The sequence below is a fragment of the Odocoileus virginianus genome, chromosome 1 (assembly GCF_023699985.2).
Source record: "Odocoileus virginianus isolate 20LAN1187 ecotype Illinois chromosome 1, Ovbor_1.2, whole genome shotgun sequence".
Taxonomy (NCBI): domain Eukaryota; kingdom Metazoa; phylum Chordata; class Mammalia; order Artiodactyla; family Cervidae; genus Odocoileus; species Odocoileus virginianus.
Genome location: NC_069674.1, coordinates 77,103,157 through 77,124,380, shown reverse-complemented (window position 1 = coordinate 77,124,380; position 21,224 = coordinate 77,103,157). Strand labels below are relative to the sequence as shown.

General features: G+C 33.3%; 1 protein-coding gene across 5 annotated transcripts in view; it reads left to right on the top strand.

The window, feature by feature from the left end:
• Positions 1-21,224, top strand: part of PCLO (piccolo presynaptic cytomatrix protein) — a 370,863-nt gene that overhangs the window by 285,643 nt on the left and 63,996 nt on the right. For 4 of the 5 annotated variants that reach the window (XM_070470006.1, XM_020878346.2, XM_070469993.1 and 1 more), the window contains exons 11-16: positions 3,183-3,291; positions 3,824-3,891; positions 4,925-5,139; positions 11,229-11,279; positions 15,008-15,132; positions 17,831-17,857. In XM_070470006.1, coding sequence (XP_070326107.1) covers positions 3,183-3,291; positions 3,824-3,891; positions 4,925-5,139; positions 11,229-11,279; positions 15,008-15,132; positions 17,831-17,857 — 595 coding nt within the window. The remainder of the gene's footprint in view (positions 1-3,182; positions 3,292-3,823; positions 3,892-4,924; positions 5,140-11,228; positions 11,280-15,007; positions 15,133-17,830; positions 17,858-21,224) is intronic. The other variant, XM_070469997.1, reaches the window with a different exon arrangement.

The following is a 21,224-nucleotide window of genomic DNA, read 5'->3' as shown; positions in this document are numbered from 1 at the left end:
CCTAATCCCATATTCTGGTCAACACGCTGTATTCTCTGGCTTTCAAACATTTTTCAGTATAGTGAGAGTCAAGTAATACATCACTATTGCTTTCATTTATACTTTCTAATCTCTCATGAGTCTTTCTTTATGTACTTAAAATACTTTTGAATTTCCTTCTCTGTGACTCATCTTCATCTTGCTAATTGCCAAGATATTTCTGTTTTTTTCTACTAGAGTATCATTTTTATTAATTTTTATAACAGCATAAAACAGTAGATACTAAGGTGATAAATTGTGTAGTGCCTACCACTTAAATATTTGTGGAATAGATAAATAAAAATCATGAGCTTTTGTGTGATATATATTTTGATATACCTTAATCTATCAAATTTTGATAGGTAATATAATAATTTTAATCCAGAATATGTTTTTGAAGTAGTGATAAATATTGATATAAATAGCAGATAGAAATAGTGATAAATATTGAGTATTTTATGGTGACTGATTTTTTTAATTCAAAAATTTCTTATTATATTTTGGGGGTTTTAATTACCAAAGTGTAAGATTTTAAGAAGTTAATTTTCACATTACTCATACAAATCAAAAATCAGATTATCCTAGCATTCCTATTAGAAGTTATTAGAATAGGCACTTTCAGTGGATATAATTGAAGTACCATCTGTACAATCTCAAACTTGAATAACTAGTTTGCATACATGTCGATGTAATTTAAAGAAAATGTGTTTGCTCACAATGCTAAACAGTGGATAAAACCATTCTTGTGTTCACTATCTTCTAGGAATTATTTCTAAACCAAAGTCAGAGTAAAAATTTCCTTAACATTGAGTATGCCAACATTCAAATCAATTGTGATAAAATACTATTTTAGTGAACTTCTGTGTAGTATGATCAAATAATTTTTGCATGCATTTTAAAATAGTTTCTAGGACCTTACAATTAAAGTATTTTCAAGAGGCTTTTCAGGTGTCCAGCAGTTAAGACTTCACACTTCCATTGTAGGAGATGCAGGTTCGATCCCTGGTCAGAGAACTAGGATCCTCCATGCTGGGTTGCACAGCCAAAAAAAATAATTTTCAAAGCTATTATGTATTTGAAGACACATACTTAACTATACTTAATTCTTACAACTACTAAAATCATCTTATGAATTTAAAAGGAGTGATTTGTATACTCATTTATTTTACTGTGATTCTTATAGTATTTGTAGGAAGTTGGAGAAACAGAGGAAAGGTAAGTTGTTATTAAGTAACTACATTCAAGTAGTCACATTCCCTATAGATTTCATACTCACCATGAAACCAAAAATAAAAGAATTGGCAAAATCTTTTGAACTGCAGTACTGCACCGGTGCCAGTGGGAAACTATTGGGGGAAAGAAGGTTCAACTGGTATATCTTGAGACAGAAAATCATGTAGTTCATGACCTCGGGTATATATCTAGGCTAGTTATCTCTGTATTTTTTCATCAGTTTTATTAATGAATCTAAACAGATTTTCTTTTTTACAGCTAGAAGCATTTTTCATTTCACTGAATAATTACATTGAATAAATTTTCCCCTTTAAAATGTGAAAAACTAACAGGTAAATTCAAAACAGGAAGCAAGAAGGTTGTGCAGCTATTTCCTTTAATAGAATTTGTTCCTGCAGAAAAGTGGCAATGCAATTTCTGGATTATGACACCATTAATTTGTTTCAGTTCAGAATCATCTGGTTATAAATGTACTCTTCCTTGTGACTAAAAGGAGTGTTTGTCAGTGTGCTTTACCTCTTTCAATGCTGAATTTTTCTTTAGAGGTATTATCACACTCTTTTATGTAATTTTTCTCATTTTATGTGTACAACAGCCTGGGATTGTTGAAATAACCTAAGGCCCATCTGAAGATAAAGTTTCCTTGGAGTAAGTTATAGAAAACACTCTTGTTTGTGTTATTGTAGGCATTTTTATGGACTTCTTTTACCATTTCTCAATGGTAAAAGAACTTCCCTTACTTGTTATCAATGTATATCAAAATCATTAAAATTTTAAAGACTCAATCATGCCATGTTTAGAATTTCCCATGGAAGCCAATAGTGAACAATGGGGACTTTCACATTGGCATCTATGAAGCTCATTGAAAACCTAATTGTTCAACAAGTATTTCTTTTTAAATGATGTTCTAGCCATGGCAGGTATTTTTCCTCAGGTAAAGCTGGTAGCGTTCACAAATATCTGGCACTATAACTTGGGTGGTTTCATCGAATTTATATCTAGCTCACATAGCTATGTAATATGACCATGTGATTTATGCCAAATACTCACCCTAAATTATTTGACAGCTCATATGAAAGGGACCAAAAAACCTAAATGTAAAATATTGAAATACTAATTATGTCGCTACTTTTTTCTGTGAAAATTATCTTTCTAGAAAAAGAGGAAACACAAAATGCTCTGTAACCAGTCCAGCAACATAATTTACGGGACCCAGAGCAAAATGAAAATGTAGGGTTCTTTGTTCAAACTGTTAAGACTTTCAAAATGGCAGCAGCAAAGATTAAACAGAGTATGGGGCCCTTCTTAGCATAGAGCATACACACACCCATGATGCTGCCCTCTACATAACATCTGTTTCTTCTACTTAGGGCTGTCTTGCATGTAGTGAAGTAAAAGACACTTAATGGAAACCTTTTTTATCTGAGCAGAGTTGAGGCTATAACAATTTCTTAAAGGAAGCTTCACAACAAAATAATAACGATTTTTTCTACCACTCCCATGCCATAATATAATGGGAGTGTACACTTTTCTAGTTGCTTGCTGCACATAGAAAACAATATATTGGTATTTACAATTATTTCTTCCCCATAAAAAAATTGGTTTAATTGTAGTCAAGAATGTTTTCTTCATAACAGTGTGAACAAAATGCATGGGTTTGATAATATTTAATAGTTTTTCAAGAGCAACATTTTGCATGTTGTATGAGATACATGTTATACGTTCAGGTAAGTTGATGAAATCAGACTACATATGGTTTTGCTATTTATGTTCCAGAGAACTCTGAACTGATGTTCTCTGAAATGGTGTGCTCAGTTGAATGGCTGCTGAAGTGGTTTTTAAATGCATAGCAACGTCTTCTGTGCCCTTTGGACCCAGATGAGACATAGCATACCTTTTTTTTAATTTTATACTTGAATTTTTCTTTTTAGGCATGCAAGTATTGGAGTGGAATGGAATTCCTTTAACTTCTAAAACATATGAAGAAGTGCAGAGTATCATTAGTCAGCAAAATGGGGAAGCAGAAATATGTGTAAGACTGTGAGTTTTTCCCCATCTTTTTGTTTCCATTTTTTTGGCTATTCATGGCTTTTTAATTTAAAATTGTTAAGGTGGAACCTTTGCCAGTTAGCAAGATATCTTGTAATTAGAAAATAAAGTGAATGCAAGTTTATAGATGTCTTGTGTTCAGAATCAAAGTCTAATGCACAGAAAGAATTCAGCTAATTTTGTTTCTGATTATGTCCCCTTTCATGATTTTCTTGAAACATGCATTATATAAATGAAAGCCTAAACCCATTTAGATTTCATGGATTTGTACAGTATTTCAAAATGAACTTATATTTAATCCATAAAGATTTCACCTTAAATAATCATTTTTATCAGCTGACTTTTAACAGCATTGCAAATATATATTTGGTTAGAAGGGTGAGCATGCTTTGAAATTGCTTTATATCATTAACCACTTCTCATTTACCTACTGAAAAAAATACTCAGCGTAGTTGGGAAAAGGGGCCTTTTGTTTCAGACTTCCTCAATTGCTTTCTTAATTTTTTTTTGTTTTAATTTTTAGGGACCTCAATATGCTGTCAGATTCTGAAAATCCCCAGCACCTAGAGCTCCATGAACCACCAAAAGCTGGTAGGTGAAAGCAGTCTGCTTCCAAGTGTGGTGAAGATGGAGATGGAGAAGCGGTTGTAGAGGCAGATGGAGCTATAGATGAAGATGTAGACACAAACACAGATATAGGCAAAAATAAATGCATAGATTTATGGATGTTTATATATTTATGTAATAGTAAGAAAAGCGGAAGCATTGTAGTTTCATTTTAGTATTCTAGGGAAGCACACATATACATGTTAGAGCCATTAAAGAAATTCACATGAAATTCTTGCTGTGTGAATTCACATTTTGAATTCTTTAAAATTAAATTCATCACATGAAAGTAATCCATGGAGTCATTTATTTTGGGTCCTATATAATTTTTGGATGGTTCTTTTTAGCATAGCTGAGTTCTGGAACACTACTAAAATTCTTGATTGCCTTTTATAATAAACAAAAATCAATATAATATATAAGTACACAGTGAAGTAGATTTAACTATTTCTTAGATAGAAGTTATAGTCTATAAATTTAGCTCATTTATAAGATTAAATATATTGTTGTTCCATGTTCAATAAATATTTACCAAGCACTTCCTATGCTATAGCCAATATCTCTAAGAGTCTGGGTTAGGGCACTAAACAGAGAAGATCAAAACCTGTAGAAATTTTCATACAACTGTAAATGTAAATATATTCTTTGAAATTTCCCCTTAGAAAAATAGATATATAAGATTTCAGGGAATAAAAACAACCGATCATAGAAATTAAATTCCAGTGAAGAAAATATTTTGTCATGCATTCAGTTCTCTGTATAAAACATTTACAAGCATTTTTCTGATGATATAATAGGAACCTCAAATTTCCTCTCTAATTCAGTAGTCTTTAATTTTTCTCTGAACCTTCTAGACTTCCTTAGAAATAGATTTATAAAGTACACTTGCATGTATTTTCTTTTTAATTTAAATTGTTTTATGTAACATTTTGACTTTGTCATCTAGAACTCAGATGAGCTCCATGGTCTTAAGTACTATGAAACTGAGAATATGTGAAGCCATTTGGTTTTGTTGCAGTGGATAAAGCGAAGTCCCCAGGGGTTGATCCCAAGCAGTTGGCAGCAGAACTCCAGAAGGTCTCACTCCAGCAGTCGCCACTGGTTCTGTCATCTGTTGTTGAAAAGGGGTCTCACGTTCATTCAGGCCCTACGTCGGCAGGGTCCAGTTCCGTTCCCAGTCCTGGGCAGCCAGGGTCACCCTCGGTGAGCAAAAAGAAGCACAGTAGCAGCAAGGTGAGACGCGCCAAGGCCACCTCGAGATTGCTTACTTTCTAGCTCCTTATTTAAATTAGGAGACGGGAAATACAGTGTCATTTCCTAAAGGTGTTTCTCCTGTAATTTCTCCTTTCCTATTGATCTGCTGAAACAGACAAAAAAGGTTTCCATATCTCAGTATAAAACTGAACAAGATGTATCAAAACGATGTGTTTCTTTCTTAAAATCTTGTGGCAATTATTATGAGGGACTTGAAAAAAATGTATCTGATGCTTCCTGTTCTTTTTCTTTGTTGTTGTTATATAAATCTGAACCTTTTTGTGTATCAAATATAGTCATTGTATCTTTTTAGAAACACAAGATATACATTACATTATATTTTGTAATTTAAATAAATAGTAAAAAAGACCATGAAATGAGGATAATTTAGGACAACAAGAAACAAGAAAGCCAGTAATACAATATTGCTATTTTGAAATGTATCCCTAATTCCATACTAATAAATTTTCTCTTCATGCAGCTCTTCAATTAGAATAAATGTTTCTAACAGTATTATTTTAGAGTTACTGGGGAATTAAAAGAAAACATAAATTAATTTTAACTTAATAGAATCAGGTGATAATATAGACAATTTGTCATTTTCCCCCCATAGATTGATTATTAATAGAAAAACTCTTCATGATTGATAAATACATTTAAAAGGGTTTGTTTGTTTGTTTAAACATAAAGCTTTTTCTTTATGTGGTGAGATATATATAGGAAGGATATGGTTGGATAAGTTGTCTGGACTTCAGAAAATAAAGTTTTTATGGTTTCATGAGGAATAAGTTCAAAGATAGACTCAATTTCAAAATAAATTGTAACACAACTGTATTCTACCACATGCAATTATGTATTAATTTTGATGAATTACCTCATGGAGGTACCCTGTCTCCAAAGTCACAGGCTGATACCATTTCAGATTTCTCAGTATCTCCACACAGATGACCTAAAGACATGACAAGCTCTGCTAACAAAGTTTTCATACCAAACACAATAAATTCTATAAGTCTGTCATCCAGATGTTTTTCTTATTTCAGCATTTGACATCACCATCCTCGCAGAAAATTAAGTCAAAGTATAAAAGCACCATTGTCTCATCTTTTCTTTTACTCATTGAATCCTAGTGCTGTTAACTCTAGTTTTTTGATAATTCTCTAATAATTTTCCATCTTTTCTGAACTTGCCAATTTCGTTTAGTAAAGCATTATTCTTTTTTACCTGCAGTATTGCACTTACTACTAGTCACTCCACTCACCAGTTTCTCTTCCTTCCTCTTAATCTACCCTCCAACTATGGATCTGTGACAGTGATAGGATTAGGTCCCTATCCTGTTTAAAATGCATCCCTGCTACCTGGAATGTTAGCTTCCCTGCCTCTACCTGGGTAAGGGAGATGTTCCTTGAAAGATTATCACAGTAAGCTTAATGTTGTCAGATGTTTACAGTAGCCTCGCTACTAAGTACTCTATTTATTATGGTTATCAAACTCATTTTACTCCCATCCCCCCACCTCACCCCCCAAAAAAAGAGGCTCAACTCATTCTACTTTCCAAAGATATTTCTAGATGCCACCTTCAGTACCATGAGTCATAATTTTTATGCAAGATACAAAGATGGATAAAATCCATCCCTCTATACTATGTAGACCAGTGGTTCTTAAAGCCTGCTCAGTCCAGTAGCACCAGCATCAGGCAGGTGCTTATTAAAAATGCAAATTCTTGATCGTACCCTTACGCCTTCTGAATCAGAAGCTCCAGGGATAAGACCAAGCAACCTGAGTTTTAATAAGTTCTCCAAGTGAGTGTGATACCCCTTGAAGTTTAAGAAGTGCTGATCTAAGTATAGGTGAGTAATGATATATAAACAAATTCAGTAAAGCTATAATGTTGGTGGTCATTAAAAACAGCAGAGGGCACTAGGACAGTGGGGTTAGGAAAGCTGGCATTTGGCTAATGAACCAGTTTGGTAAAGGGGAAAAAGGAACCAACATTAAAGGAGAGAATGCATCACAAAAAAAAAAAAAAATGAGAAACAGAAAATTGTATGCTTAAGTCATGGCATACAAAAGATATAGGGATAATAAATAGAGGAGAAGCCTAGATAATTGTAAATTGAAAGACATTATATGCCATGCCTTGCTTTTACTCTACGATCTGCAGAAAATGAAGAGCCAATGAAAAACAAAAATAACATAAACCCTTCCTCTGCTAAGCCTTTCCATATTCTAATCCTTCCTTAAAGTTAGAGTTACCCTTCTCTCCTCCTTCCCTCCCACCAAAGTGCCAGATGCTTTATATATCTATTAAAACAATTTGTATCTTGATTGTGGTTACTTGTTTGCTTATTTTATCCTCCTAAGTGGGCTGCACACTCATTAAAAATCAAAAGCCATTTCTTATTTTCTTTATAGCTCCCTAAGCACGTAGTAGAGTAGCTTGCATAGACCATAACAAAATAAATTAAAATTAAATTAAAACATCAGTGGCACCTCTGAGTCTTTATAATATTATGGGAGTAAAAAATATAGTTTTTTTGTTATGTGAGCTTTTTTGGCAGTGATTGCAAGATGCACACAGGTATCATAGGACAAACATCAAGGAAATGATACTGACACATTTTATGATATGTGGTAATTCTTTTCTACGCCAAGAATGTGACCTGTGTAGTTTTACAGAGGTTTTGCTGAAACAGCTATAGAGCTTCACTGTCCATGACACTGGCTGCTAGTCACCTGTGGCAATTGAACACTTCAAATGTGCTAGTCATAATTGAGATATGCTGTATATGTGAATTATACAACAGATTTTAAAGACTTAGTAGAAAAAAAAACATGTAAAATAGCTCATTACATTTTTTATATTGATTTCGTGATGAAATGATGTTATTTTTAATAAATTGCATCAAATAAAATATGTCAACAGAAATTAATTGCACAAGACTTTCCTGATGGTCCAGTGGCTAAAGCTTCATGCTCCCAATGCAGGGGGCCCAGATTTGACCCCTTGTCAGGGAACTAGACACCACATGCCACAACTAAAGATCCAACATACCCAACTAAAACATCCGCATGCTACCAGTGGGGTGCAGCTAAGATCTGGTGCAGCCAAATAAACAAAATATATTTTTAAAAATTAATTTTACCATTTACTTTTACATTTTTAAGGTGACTAATAAGAGTATTTGAATTAAGTTATGTGGCTCACATTATAGTCTACTTGACAGTGATGGTATGTAGATTGCTTTTTAATTCTTATTAGTAGTAATAACAATAATCAAATCTGGTTATTAGTGAGATTTTATATATACTTATAGAAATATATAGTGAATAGATATTAACACTCTTGAAGAAAGAGACTATTACTGAGGGACTATTCATCTTTTGGAGGGTTTATCAACAACTTTTAGCTGGTACCAAGCTTCTTAATATAAATAAACTTAATGATATTTATAGTATGCATAAAAGGCAATACTTATTTTTATTTGTTCTACAACTCCTACAATGTTAAAATATTGACATTGAGAGATTAGAGAAATACTGAGCAATGGTCTGAAGCTTACATGTTTCTGAGTCAGGTAATATGTTCAAATATAGCATATGTTCTTCAGTTAATTTAGAAAATTATAATTTTAGCATCCTTTTGTTTTTATTAGTTATGAGGCTAACCATATATTAAATTATAAAACATTAATATTATGAAGTACATTAAAACAAAAATATTTAAACCATAGCATAATTATACATTAATTATATATATTTAGAACACCATCTATTAAATGTTTTGAGTGATTTCATAATTAATTATTAATCTATTAATAATGTTCCAGTTTAAGTGATTGCTTCTGAGTTAAATATAAGTAAAAGGTGAATCTAAATTATTTAGATGTAGGTTCAAATTATGTTATATATATATACATATGACCATTTTAAATTATTTTGTTTACTAATTCAATATGAACTTTTGCCTCCAAAATTTTTATTTTACTGCCTCAATCTGTTTTATTTCTGAAATCTAAATCAGATTTTCTTCATATTATCTTTAATATCTGAATAATTTCTCCCAAGTCATAGTATAAATAAATGTCAACTAAAATGCTTACTAATTTTAAGTGTTCTAATGAAATAGGTCCTTGCTCTCCCAGACTTTTCTATCACAGCACACAACAGTCAGTGATTTTTTTCATACTGCCCTTATACCAAAAGAAATACCTAAAATAATTAACATTTATTATGTAGTTAGGTCCCAACAGTTTAACTAGTATTTATGTCCTAACATCTTAGTAACCATTGGAAAAATAATACATAAAATGAAATAAAATAATGTATCTATTTCATAGTTATACACTAAAATTATTTATCAGTGGGATATGTGTGCCTGACAGGCACTGCACAGCTATTCAGATAGTAGAATTGGTTTGGACACTGACACTCTCATTTCCTCTTCCACACTGATCACACTAATTTCTTTTAATACGTTTTTTTTATCACTACAGTCATCAAAAACCAGCTTCACAAAGGCATGACATCACTGAAAAGAAATACTTGTCTCTAATCTTAAACCATAGCTACCTGGAGCTGGTAGGTTGCCCACTGTACACAGATATTGTTGTATCCTTGTGTGCCTTTATGAGTTCATTGCCCCACCCCAGAACATTTAAAATTTGTCCATAAGTTTATTCTCTGCATTGAATCTAGTTATGTTTGCATGATCATATTTCAAATGAGTTACAACCATCAAAATGAAATCAAAACAAAATACATTATCAATCATTACTTGGGATTTTTTAATATTATTTTTGACTTTTTATCTCTCGTTATCCCTCAGTCTTGCTCATTCAGATTCATGGATATCTAGTTTTAGGAACCTTCCCATCTTTAATTGAGATAGAGTTTCAGGAAATTGTGTAGTCCTTATTTTTCTTGACTCCTTTGCTTTCCTTAAAACTTAAACAGTAAAAGAATTAAGTAAACATAATTGTTCAATAACTAGCAGTTTATCCTTTGCAACCAGAGCACAGTTTCAGTGTTACTAAATGGCCATTCATGTAAATGAACTTTACTAATAAAGGATATATGGCTTAGAAAATTTAACCCCTTCTCTATCACTTTACCAATGATTACACATTATTTTAAATATTGCACAGAACAAGACCTGGAAGATAGCTGTCTTCTTTGATTGCTCTCATTTCTAGCATAAATTAATTTAAAAAAAAAGTAGCAGAAACACACCTAAATATTATGATTTTCCTTTTCCAGTTAATTCTTAATATAAGGCCAATATGATGTGTATATAGGGAGACAGGGCCTTTTTTGTCAGCAGTAAGCTTGCCTCCATCTTAGTAAATGTCTCCCTACAGTGATGCCACATTACCTGAAATTCTGTTACAGATCTAGAGTCAGGGACATCATTCCTTCTTTGGTACAAATTTGTACATTCTACTGAAATGTAACAGATCAGTAATCAGTCATTTAATCAGCAGAATGAATCACTTTATCAGATCACATTCTGAATGGTTTTTAAGGCTTTCCTGACATAAGAAAATTATTAAGGAACTGTGAACTTAGATAGAATGTTATGGACTTTTAATTAAAGGGGTATGAAATGCTAAGAATTGGTTACCTGGGTGTCCCACTCTAGAAAAGAGTAGGACTGGACTGAGAACCCAGCAAAGGAATATAAGGTGGACTTTTATAACTTTGGCCTCCTAGGCAGCCAAGTAAAAACAATATCTTTTTCATTTTCTTACAGACATCTAAAATCCATTAATATTTAAATTGAATACTTTCAACCAAAAGTGTTTCATTTCTTAAGTAATTGAATGTACATTACTTCAGGTATAAAATTATAGCTTCAAAACAGGTTTCACACAATGAAAAAGAGATTTATGTATCTATAAAATTAAACATGTATTGAGAAGTGTAAGGAGACACCATAATCTAAAGCAACCAAATGGACAAAATGTACTTTCCAGGCAGTGTGCTCTGACCAAACAGAAATTAACTCAGAGGGAAGTTTAAATGGTTTATGAAAGGTTTATCCATTAATCTAATATGTCTTAATATTGCAGCCGCCCGATGCAGCAAAGGTTGTCTCTCATCCAATTACGGGGGAAATTCAGGTATGAATTCTTCTGAAAGATCATTATTACACCATCTTCTGTGGCTCTTTTTCCCGTTGGTCTATTGAGATTGTAAGCACTATTAGAACCTTACCTGTTATATGACTTATATAGGTATAAGTATTTTAATACAATATATGTTTTATTAAATCTAATTATACCTCTGGAATTCTGTACTTTGAAATCTACCTAATACCTTAACGGTATCAATGTATTAAGTCACATTTACTTTATAGTTGTTGAATGTGTTTCAAACATGACAGATTCTCCTGGAAATTTGAAGTGATCATTGAGAGTTTCATGAGTCTAATGCTGTCCTCTTTTCTTCCTCTGGTCAACAATTGCTAAATAATTGCTGAACAGTTCTTCTAGAGCAGTGTTTTTCATACTGGAGTTATAACCAATCTGTAATTTACCAAATTAATAGAGACGATCTTGACCAGGAAGATAGAAGAAAATAGTTTAAATCATTATTTTTTTTTAGTTCTGTGTGCATGTTTCTGTGTTTATATATTGCATCATAAATGGGCAGATCAGAAAAGTTAGAAAAATGATACATTAGATGATACCAAAAAGTAATTTAAGGTAGATAAGAAATGTCATGTGAAGAGAATTAACAAAATAGAAAATAATAGCTATTTAGAGATAGTACATTTTTGATAAGGGGAAAGAACAGTGTGTCTTAGTTGCACTACAGTATATTTTCACAAAGAGTAACAGAGATTTGAAGTAATTTGAGGATAAGCATAGAAAAAGAAGAAGTGTTTTCCTGGAAGAAGAAATGGTACAAGGAACAATTCTGCTGCCAGAGGGTAATGAAGGCAGATCTGTTCTGCTGCAGGAAAATGTTCCTGTAGAGATAAGTTAAGACTAAATTAAAAGAACCTTGAACAGAAGCCAAAGGATGTTAGCCACAACATAATAGAGTGATCAGGAAATATTTTAGAGTGAGGGTGAGGCTAACTGAAACAAATATGTCATAGAAATTCATAGAGCCACAGCCTCTAAGAAGTATTATAGAGAGTAGGACACAAAGACAAAGAAACCAGTTGTCATCTGGGCATACTCTGATTGAAGCAGAGTGGAGAGTGAGAGTGGAAATGGAGAAAAAGCACAGAACATGGGCACCTTAATAAGAAGGACCTGGCAGGATGGAACTGAAATCACCAATGTGTTCTCAATCTTGCTGTCTCACTGCTATTTCTTACTTCTAGAAAGCTAAAGGTGATCACTTTACATTTCACATGCAGCAAAGAAAATGCTAGATATTCTGATTCATAATACGTCTTTCTTTGTCTCATTTTTTTCACTTCTTGCTCAAGGGCCAACATGTGCTGTGTTTCTTTTTGGCTTCTTATAATTTGTTTTTTACTGAAAGGCTTATTTTCTAAAACCTTTTTATTTTGAATTGGGGTGTGGCTGATTAACAAACAATATTGTGATAGTTTCAGGTGAAGAGCAAAGGCACTCAGCCATATATATATATGCATACATACATGCATATATATCCATTCTCCCCCTAACTCCCCTCCCATCCAGGCTGCCACATGACATTGGGCAGAGTTCCATGTGTTGTACAAGTGTGTCGTGGTTGGTTACCCATTTTAAATATAGCAGTGTGTACATGTCCATCACAGATTCCCTAACTACCCCTTCGCCTTCATCCTCCCCCCCCCCCGCCCCCCACCAACAACTATAAGTTCATTGTCTGTCTGTGAGTCTGTTTCTGTTTTGTGAGTAAATTCCTTTGCTTTGTTCTTATTTTATTTTCACTTCAATGGTAATATTTAATTTTATAGTAGAGATTTGCTCTAATATTTTCAACTCCCAGGATATTTGCTTTGCTTTGCTTTCCTTTTTCTTTTTTTTTAAGGGGGAGTGGCGAGAGGAGATACTTTCTTATGACAGTGATTTAATTTTTTTTATATTTTATCTTCTGTCTTTTTAGCAAAGCCTCATTCCAGATGAAACCTTGTGTAAACACCCAAATAGTGAATTGCCAGAATGTAATAGGTCTGGTTAAGGGTTATTGGGGGCTTCTCATTTTCTCTCACATGTAACATCTGAGCAACTCTAAGTGTTCTCTAAGGCACCAAATTTACGGAGTACACTTTGAAAAGCACTCTCTTAGGGTATCCTACAAATTTCTATTTCGAAAAGAAATGATTTTGCTGCCTCACCAGTTAAAAGTAGACTTTTAGACTAGCAGAGAAAGGAAAAAAAATGGGGGAAATTTTCTCCTTAAAGATTTGGAAGCTGTTCTAAACCTCAGTGAAATTAATTGCAGAATAATTCCTGTATTTTAGTACTCCATTAAAACACAGTTACTGCAGTCTTAGACTTCTTATTTCTCCTGTTCCTTCATGACTCTTTCTTTCATGTTTCATATTGCTTTCATAGTGGTCAGTGAGACTCTGGAGCTTTCTGTACTGAGAAAAGTGAACAAAGATTCCTTTTCTGCCACAAAACATAACCAGATCAAAATTATGCTGAAATCAGTAAATCGTTTTAATATTAAATTTTAAATGAAGGCTGACTCATCTAAGTTATTCCATTTTCAACATAAATATAGCATATCTGTTTTGCATGATTATAAAAAGTACATTCATTTTTTCTTTATGGTTTTTCCTTTTCAAAGTATAGATTTCTTCCTTTCTGTTAGGGCTCCCTTGGTGGCTCAGGCAAAAAGAATCGACCTGCAATGCAGGAGGCCTGGGCTCGAGCCCTGGGTCGGCTAGATCCCTGGAGAAGGGAATGGCTACCCTCTCCAGTATTCTTTCCTGGGAAATCCCAGGGACAGAGGAGCCTGGCGGACCACAGTCCATAGGCTCTGCACAGTCCATGGGGTCACACAGTCGGATATGACTGAGCTACTAACACTTTCACTTTCCTTTCTGTTATTTGATAATTTGAAGCAGCATCAAACAGAATTGTCCTAATCTAGATGATGCCAAAGGAATTTTTCATTTTTGAAGGAGAAAAATTGGTTAATTCAATTATTTTGAATCATTCTGGCTTCTTAAAATTTAGTTTGAATGGTAAGTCTTTTACTATTCAATGACAACTTTACAACAGCCGTTAGACATCTATGAGACAATGCCTCTTTTCTCTTCAGTTTCTGAGATTAAAGAACAGTTGTATTTTATTATCTTAACCTCACTCTGTTAAGAAAGCAGGCACAAAAAGAAAAGCTACAGGTCTATCAGCTGGTGTACTATAGAAAGAGATCAAATTGAACATTCTTAAATATCCTGACAATTCAGTACTAACATTTGTGTTTAAATAATGATTCTACCCACTATTAACTATTTGATGAAATGCAAAAGAGATTTTCTAATACATTTATCAGTTAGTTAATTTATTTTCAAAATTCCTGCAATTGTATTTATGAACATTAACATTTCTGATTTTGCTAACAGTGGAAATTTTGTTTAAAAATGTAACTAGCATTCACTGTGTTATTTTCCTTCTAAATGAATTTTAGACAGGCCAGAACTTTCACAGTGGAAAGAATGAACAGCACATTTACTTGTAATTAATGTGTGCCTGGGAGCTCCCAATTAAATTAGACATTAAACTGGTCTGTTCAGTTTCAAATAAAATGAAAGTGACAGTTAATGCTTCTTATGAGAATTTTTTTTAATACTGGCAAAATATTGAACAGTAATGTATTATATGCTTTTTAAAAAACAAAATAATATTCATGGAATATTTGCTGTTCCTTTAAGCTTCAAATCAACTATGACCTTGGAAACCTCATAATACATATTCTCCAAGCAAGAAACCTAGTCCCTCGAGACAACAATGGTTATTCAGACCCCTTTGTTAAAGTGTACCTTCTTCCAGGGAGAGGGTAAGTAAAGAAGTGATGTCTTCAAAGTATCACAAGTATTGCCATATGATTTTTTTTTAAAAATAGTGATAATGTCTTCTGATCTCTAAAGAGCTTAATATCTTTTTCTTAGTTTTATCTATAATACATGTCATACTTTTTTATTCCCAATTAGTAAGCAAGGTGGAATTAAAAATTTATAATTAAGCCTTAATGGATTTTTAGAGATTCATGATCATAACAAAAGCTGCTTGAATAAAAACGTATTAGTATTTCAGTTCTAGAAACTTCTTGTGCTATGACCAATCAAGTAGACTTGAAATCATTTCAGGAATTGTTTGTGGCAGATTTAAAGAATTAGTTTACCTTTCAAAATGTATTTGTGAAACCAATGTTCAAGGACTCATCAGTTACTCTTTTATCTTATAGGACATGTGTATTATTCAATACATTAAATGCTCATTAAATGACTTGATGCATCATTATTTACATGCATATTTTCAAATCACTGTTCTAAAATTATAAAATAAAAAATAATAATATTTGAAACGTCAACTTTGGTAGATAAATGTTAAGATCTCTTTAAATCTCTTGTGTAATATAGAAACTTTGTATAAAGCAAGTACTCTTTAGAGATGTTTAATTTTCACATAATAAATGCAAATTGCTGTAGTCTTATATATAAATCATAGTTCAGGGATGGCTTCAAACCAGTAGTTTGGACCCAACAGATCATTTCCTTTTATGAAGAATTTATACTAGCCAAATTAGTATGATGGAACCATAAGTAATCAACAATTGGAGGTATAGTTGAAAAAAATTAGAGGACAGTTACTGAAGACTCTGGTTTCATTTTTGCTGTGTTTTCATTTAATTTGAAGAGCAACATTTTAATATAACTTTTTACTGGGAAATTTTCAGTCATTGGAAGTATATAGAAAGAATAGTATAATGATCCATCTTGCACCCATTACTCAGCTTCAACAATTACCACTTTCTAGCCAATCATGTTTCACTTTTACCCTTGTACATTCCCTCCATGCAGATTATTTTAAAATAGATCTCAACTATTGTAACTTAATAGTATATATTTCTAAAAAAAAATTTTTTAATAATTATAATACCACACATAGCCATAATAATTTTTAATTTTTAAATCTCTTATTTCCCCCAATTGCCTCCTAATATTTTCCTAGTCAGTTTGATGACCTAGTTGATATATATAAAATATTCTGCCCATCAACAGCAGAATATGTGTGTGTGTGTATATGTATATATATATATATACTTTTCAAGTGCACATGGAACATTAACCAACATAAACTATGTTGTGGGCCATAAAACAAAGCTCAACAAATTTATAAACACTAAAATCATACAAAGTATGTTCTATAACTATAGTTGGTTTGTTTGAACAGGATCTAAATTAGAGTTATACAGTGCACTTGAATGCTGCTTGCCAGTTGTCACAACTGTCAAATCATCAATTCTTAGAGATTCACTTTCCTTGTTGATATTGAAAGAGCCACGGTAGAGACAGCCATAATTTTCAGTTGCTCAGGAAAATCAGATTAGATAATACTCAGAAAATAATTTGAAAATTGCCAAGTGATATATCTAATTCAGTATACAGCCTTTAATTTCATCCTACCCAACAATTTTGTTTAGAAACTTAGAATTGCTGGTATTGTTACTCTAGTTTTAATTCATAGACATTTCCAACTAGCCCTAAAGAACAAGAAAGGGGAGTTTCTATGTTAGTTTATATCTTTATGTAGTAGTATAACTGCAATGTTTCTACTCTTCTGAAATATAGTTGATTTACAATGTTGCATTTGTTTCTGGTATACAGCAAACTGATTCAGTTCAAGATACTGAATATAGTTTCTGTGCTATACAGTAGAATTTGCTGTGTATCTGTTTCATATGTAGTAATCTGTAACTGCTAATCTCAAACTTCTAATTTATCCCTCCTCCTCGAGTACTTTATTTTTTTAGCATGAATATAAATACAAACTGATAACTGCATTCTGCCTTTTATTTGGGTCATTTGACCGTTAGTGTTATTTAATGACAGTAAAAGAGGAAATCACTGCCAAGGATATATCTCTAATCAGCATTTGCTAATGAGTGAAAATAAACACTTTCTTTTAATTTTCTATCTTCTTTAATACCCTAGAGCGTCACTTTTTATACTATAAGAGCGTGGTCATCTTTTATTTGTTACAGGATATGTTTTAATCCTATTGCAATCCTATTGCAAACTTGAATAACCAGAAAGATCAGACAGATGTCATGAATATGGCAGTCCATTCCAGAGTGGGTAACAGAAAGAAGGGTGGGAACTAGAATGAAATGAAGAGTGAGGTTCCTACCTAAAGCTATCCTCATGCAATTTGTCAAACAAAATATGCCTTCTAGATGGGATTTGACCAAAAAGCATGCTAGTATGCCATTCCTATTCAATTCCTAGCCCTTTCTTTAAATTACTCCTAGTTACTATAGTGACCAAGACCTTGGAATGTATTATACTTGTGAAGCATTATTTTCACCTTAGTTCAAAGATTATTTTCTCCCTCATGTTGTTTGTGTATTATGGTATAGCTCCTTTAGTCTTTATTCTCACATTTTCTTCCTTACTTCTGTTCCTAACTCTTTTCTTCCTGTCTTTCCTACTTTCCTGCTGTATCCTTCATTCTCGATCTTGGAATCAATGCAGTCAAGTCATGGTTGTCCAGAATGCAAGGTAGAGTTGGTTCTCTTTCAATGTCAAACTTTGCTGAAATGTCTAGAGTTTTGTTGTTGTTGTTGTTTGTTGTTGTTGTTTTGCCTTTTGTGTACATTTACCTGCAGTTCAACTTGGGCTATAATTTTTATTTTTCTGCATATTGGTATCAATTGAATTAGGCTAATAGCAGACTGTTCTGATCACAACATTATTAAATATGTTTAGCAGATACCTGCAGAAGAGGATAGAAAAGTAGAAAATAGCAAAAACATAGAAAAGTATAATGAAGAAATATCACTCTGAAATTAGATATACCTAAAGTTCTTGTTTATAATATGTCTGCTAAAATTCATTTAGCTTCTCATGCAGTAATCCTGGCTTGGGTCCTTCTCAGTCTTCTATGACAAATTAAAAAAATATAGAGTCATTTTTCAGAAGAAATTAATTGGCCTTCTGGTCGACCAGTACTACATATATATCCTATCTTAAACATGAGAGTTGTCTCTTCTTTTACCCTCACTTAGACCTAATGTTGAAACACTTCCATGCCTTTAGACCTTATATACCGCAAAATTATTGCTGTGCAATTTAGGATGCCATAATCTGCCTGTTCCAGCACGAGAACAACCTCCTTTGTCTATTTTCTGCTAGAGGGTATTAAATCAGTATATTGTCAGTTAAGGGTTTTTCTTAATATATAGCCAAAAGCACTTTTTGCACACCTCATTGCATATAAATGGAGTGTGTCATTTAATTGGGGATGTGAATCTTGTACCATCTGTAGCAATACAGTGATGGGAATTTTAATCCCACCCAGAATATTAATGGTACAGGATTTTTATCTTTGATAATAAAATTCAACATCTTTACTAAACCTGACAAACTGTTGAGCAAAACAGGCAGTTTCTGATTTGTAAGAGTTTAAATATTTAAATATTTCAAAGAATAGTATTAGCCACTACAACCTTTCTGGTGCCCAGAAACTGTTTCCTTGCAGTCACATAATTTTGGCTACCAGAAAATTTGAAACTGAGAAAGGTCACTTGTTATGACTGGCTTTCTCTTCTCAGGCATCATCCAGACCTCTCAGACTGATAGGCAAAATGAATTTGTTTCAAAGGGATCATGTCACTTCAGAACAGACATTATCAGTCCCTTTATTCAGAAGCTTTCTCTCTTTTATCAGGAGAAACTAGGGGGAAATTGTCAGAATGACAGTGCTTGTCTATATTTAATTTAGAAGAGAACATGTTTTTTGTAAATGTAAATAATAGTCAATCTGAGATGTGCTGGATTACATTACAGAAGATCTAGAAGTCACTTAGTCATGTCTTTCATATTGAAGTTATTTTCATCATGTCTTCTAGAACTGTCAGTGTGAAAAGGAATTATGCTGATAAAGTATTGACTTTGTAAGTTAGACTGAAGAGGCCAATGAGTAAAGTCCTTAAGAGCTTGAGTTTGAATTTCAGCCCTACCACTTAGAAGTTGCGAGGTTTCTCTAAACTATGTCCTCTTCTACCTAGGAATCTTAGTAGCCCCCTCCCAGGACTTTTGTGAAACACATGAAGAATACACCAAAAATGATAAGCATAAGTCAGGCACATAATAAGCTCTCAATAAATGGCAGTTGCTATTATTTACAGAGATATGTATAATAAATTTCATGTTGCTGGTGGTCACTTAACTCTGCAACAGAAAAGAGATATAGAATGCTTTGGCTACTGAATTATACTAAATTATTTAACAACACTATATAGAAAATCAAGCAACTTTTCTTCAGTAATAAGTATAATACATCCTAAATGCTTTAAAAATTTTTAATTTAATTTCACTGGTCTGGTTTTCTTGTCCCCTTTTATTTCCTCTTCCCATCCTTTGATCAAGATGTTCATAAGCTCTCATAGCCCAGATATCAGCCAAGATGAGGTGAAAGAAAGACAATAGACTAAAGAGTCCATTAACTCAATACTTGTCCCTAGATAATTAAGAAATGAAAATGAGCATATCTGAAGGATTTCATTCTGCTTTTCTTTCCTTACACTGCTAGACAAAGTGCAGAAATTTTTTTCCCACTAATGAGATTTTGCTATAATTGAAGCTTATTTTCTCTATTCTGGTACCTGGAAGCCCAGTTCCTGGCTGGACTTTCTCTAAACACCCTTGTTAGCACCTCAAACTATTTCCTCTGTAACGAATGTAACACAGGTATACATGTTGTATATATTTACAATTTGAAGGCCAAAACTTAATGTATTTCAGTAGATTTTAAAGAAAAAAAGAAGTACAAACATGTTTTAAGGATCCATTTAATAAACATTTATTTAGCAGAAACTATTCCAAACTCTTTGCTGGGGTTGGAATTGAGAATACAGCCATAGTCTCAGACCTCAAGGAGCACAATCAAGTGACAAGCCATATATGCATTCTTTCACACAGAGAAACAAAGCTTATAAAATGGGACATGCTCTGTGCTTCTTTCTAAATTAAAGGCAATATCCTCAGAGGAATAATTTTGAAGAAAACTTGGCTGGTAAAGAATCTGCCTGCAATGCAGGAGATCCCGGTTCAATTCCTGGGTCAGAAAGATCTGCTGGAGAAGGGATAGGCTATCTACTCCAGTATTCTTGGGCTTCCCTTGTGGCTCAGCTGGTAAAGAATATGCCTGCAATGCGGGAGACCTGAGTTGAGAAGATCCCCTGGAGAAGGGAAAGGGTACCCACTCCAGTATTCTGGCCTGGAGAATTTCATGGACTCTATAGTCCAAGGCGGAGAAGGCAATGGCACCCCACTCCAGTACTCTTGCCTGGAAAATCCCATGGACGGAGGAGCCTGGTGGGCTGCAGTCCATGGGGTCGCAAAGAGTCAGACACGACTGAGCGACTTCACTTTCACTTTTCACTCTCATGCATTGGAGAAGGAAATGGCAACCCCCTCCAGTGTTCTTGCCTGGAGAATCCAAGGGATGGCGGAGCCTGCTGGGCTGCCATCTTTGGGGTCGCACAGAGTCAGACACACCCGAAGCGTCTTAGCAAGAGCAGCACCATAGTCCATGGGGTAAAGAGTCGGACACCACTGAGCAAGTTTCACTTCACTATATGTGTGTGTGTGTGTGTGTGTGTGTGTGTATTTATGTATGTATATGTGTATATTTATGTATGTATATGTATATATATGAGTCATTATATTTTTTCAATAAAGAAATATGTATTTTTCCAATTGAGAGAAAGCAAATAAATGAAGACCTTCAATATTTTATATAATTCTATGAGGGTTAAATATAAATAAGCCATTATATTCCATTCTTCTTTCTCAATTTTTTTTTTAATTAAAGAGAAACTCAGAGAACTGTTTTATTCTGCTGGTTTTGGAGAAAATAACTGAA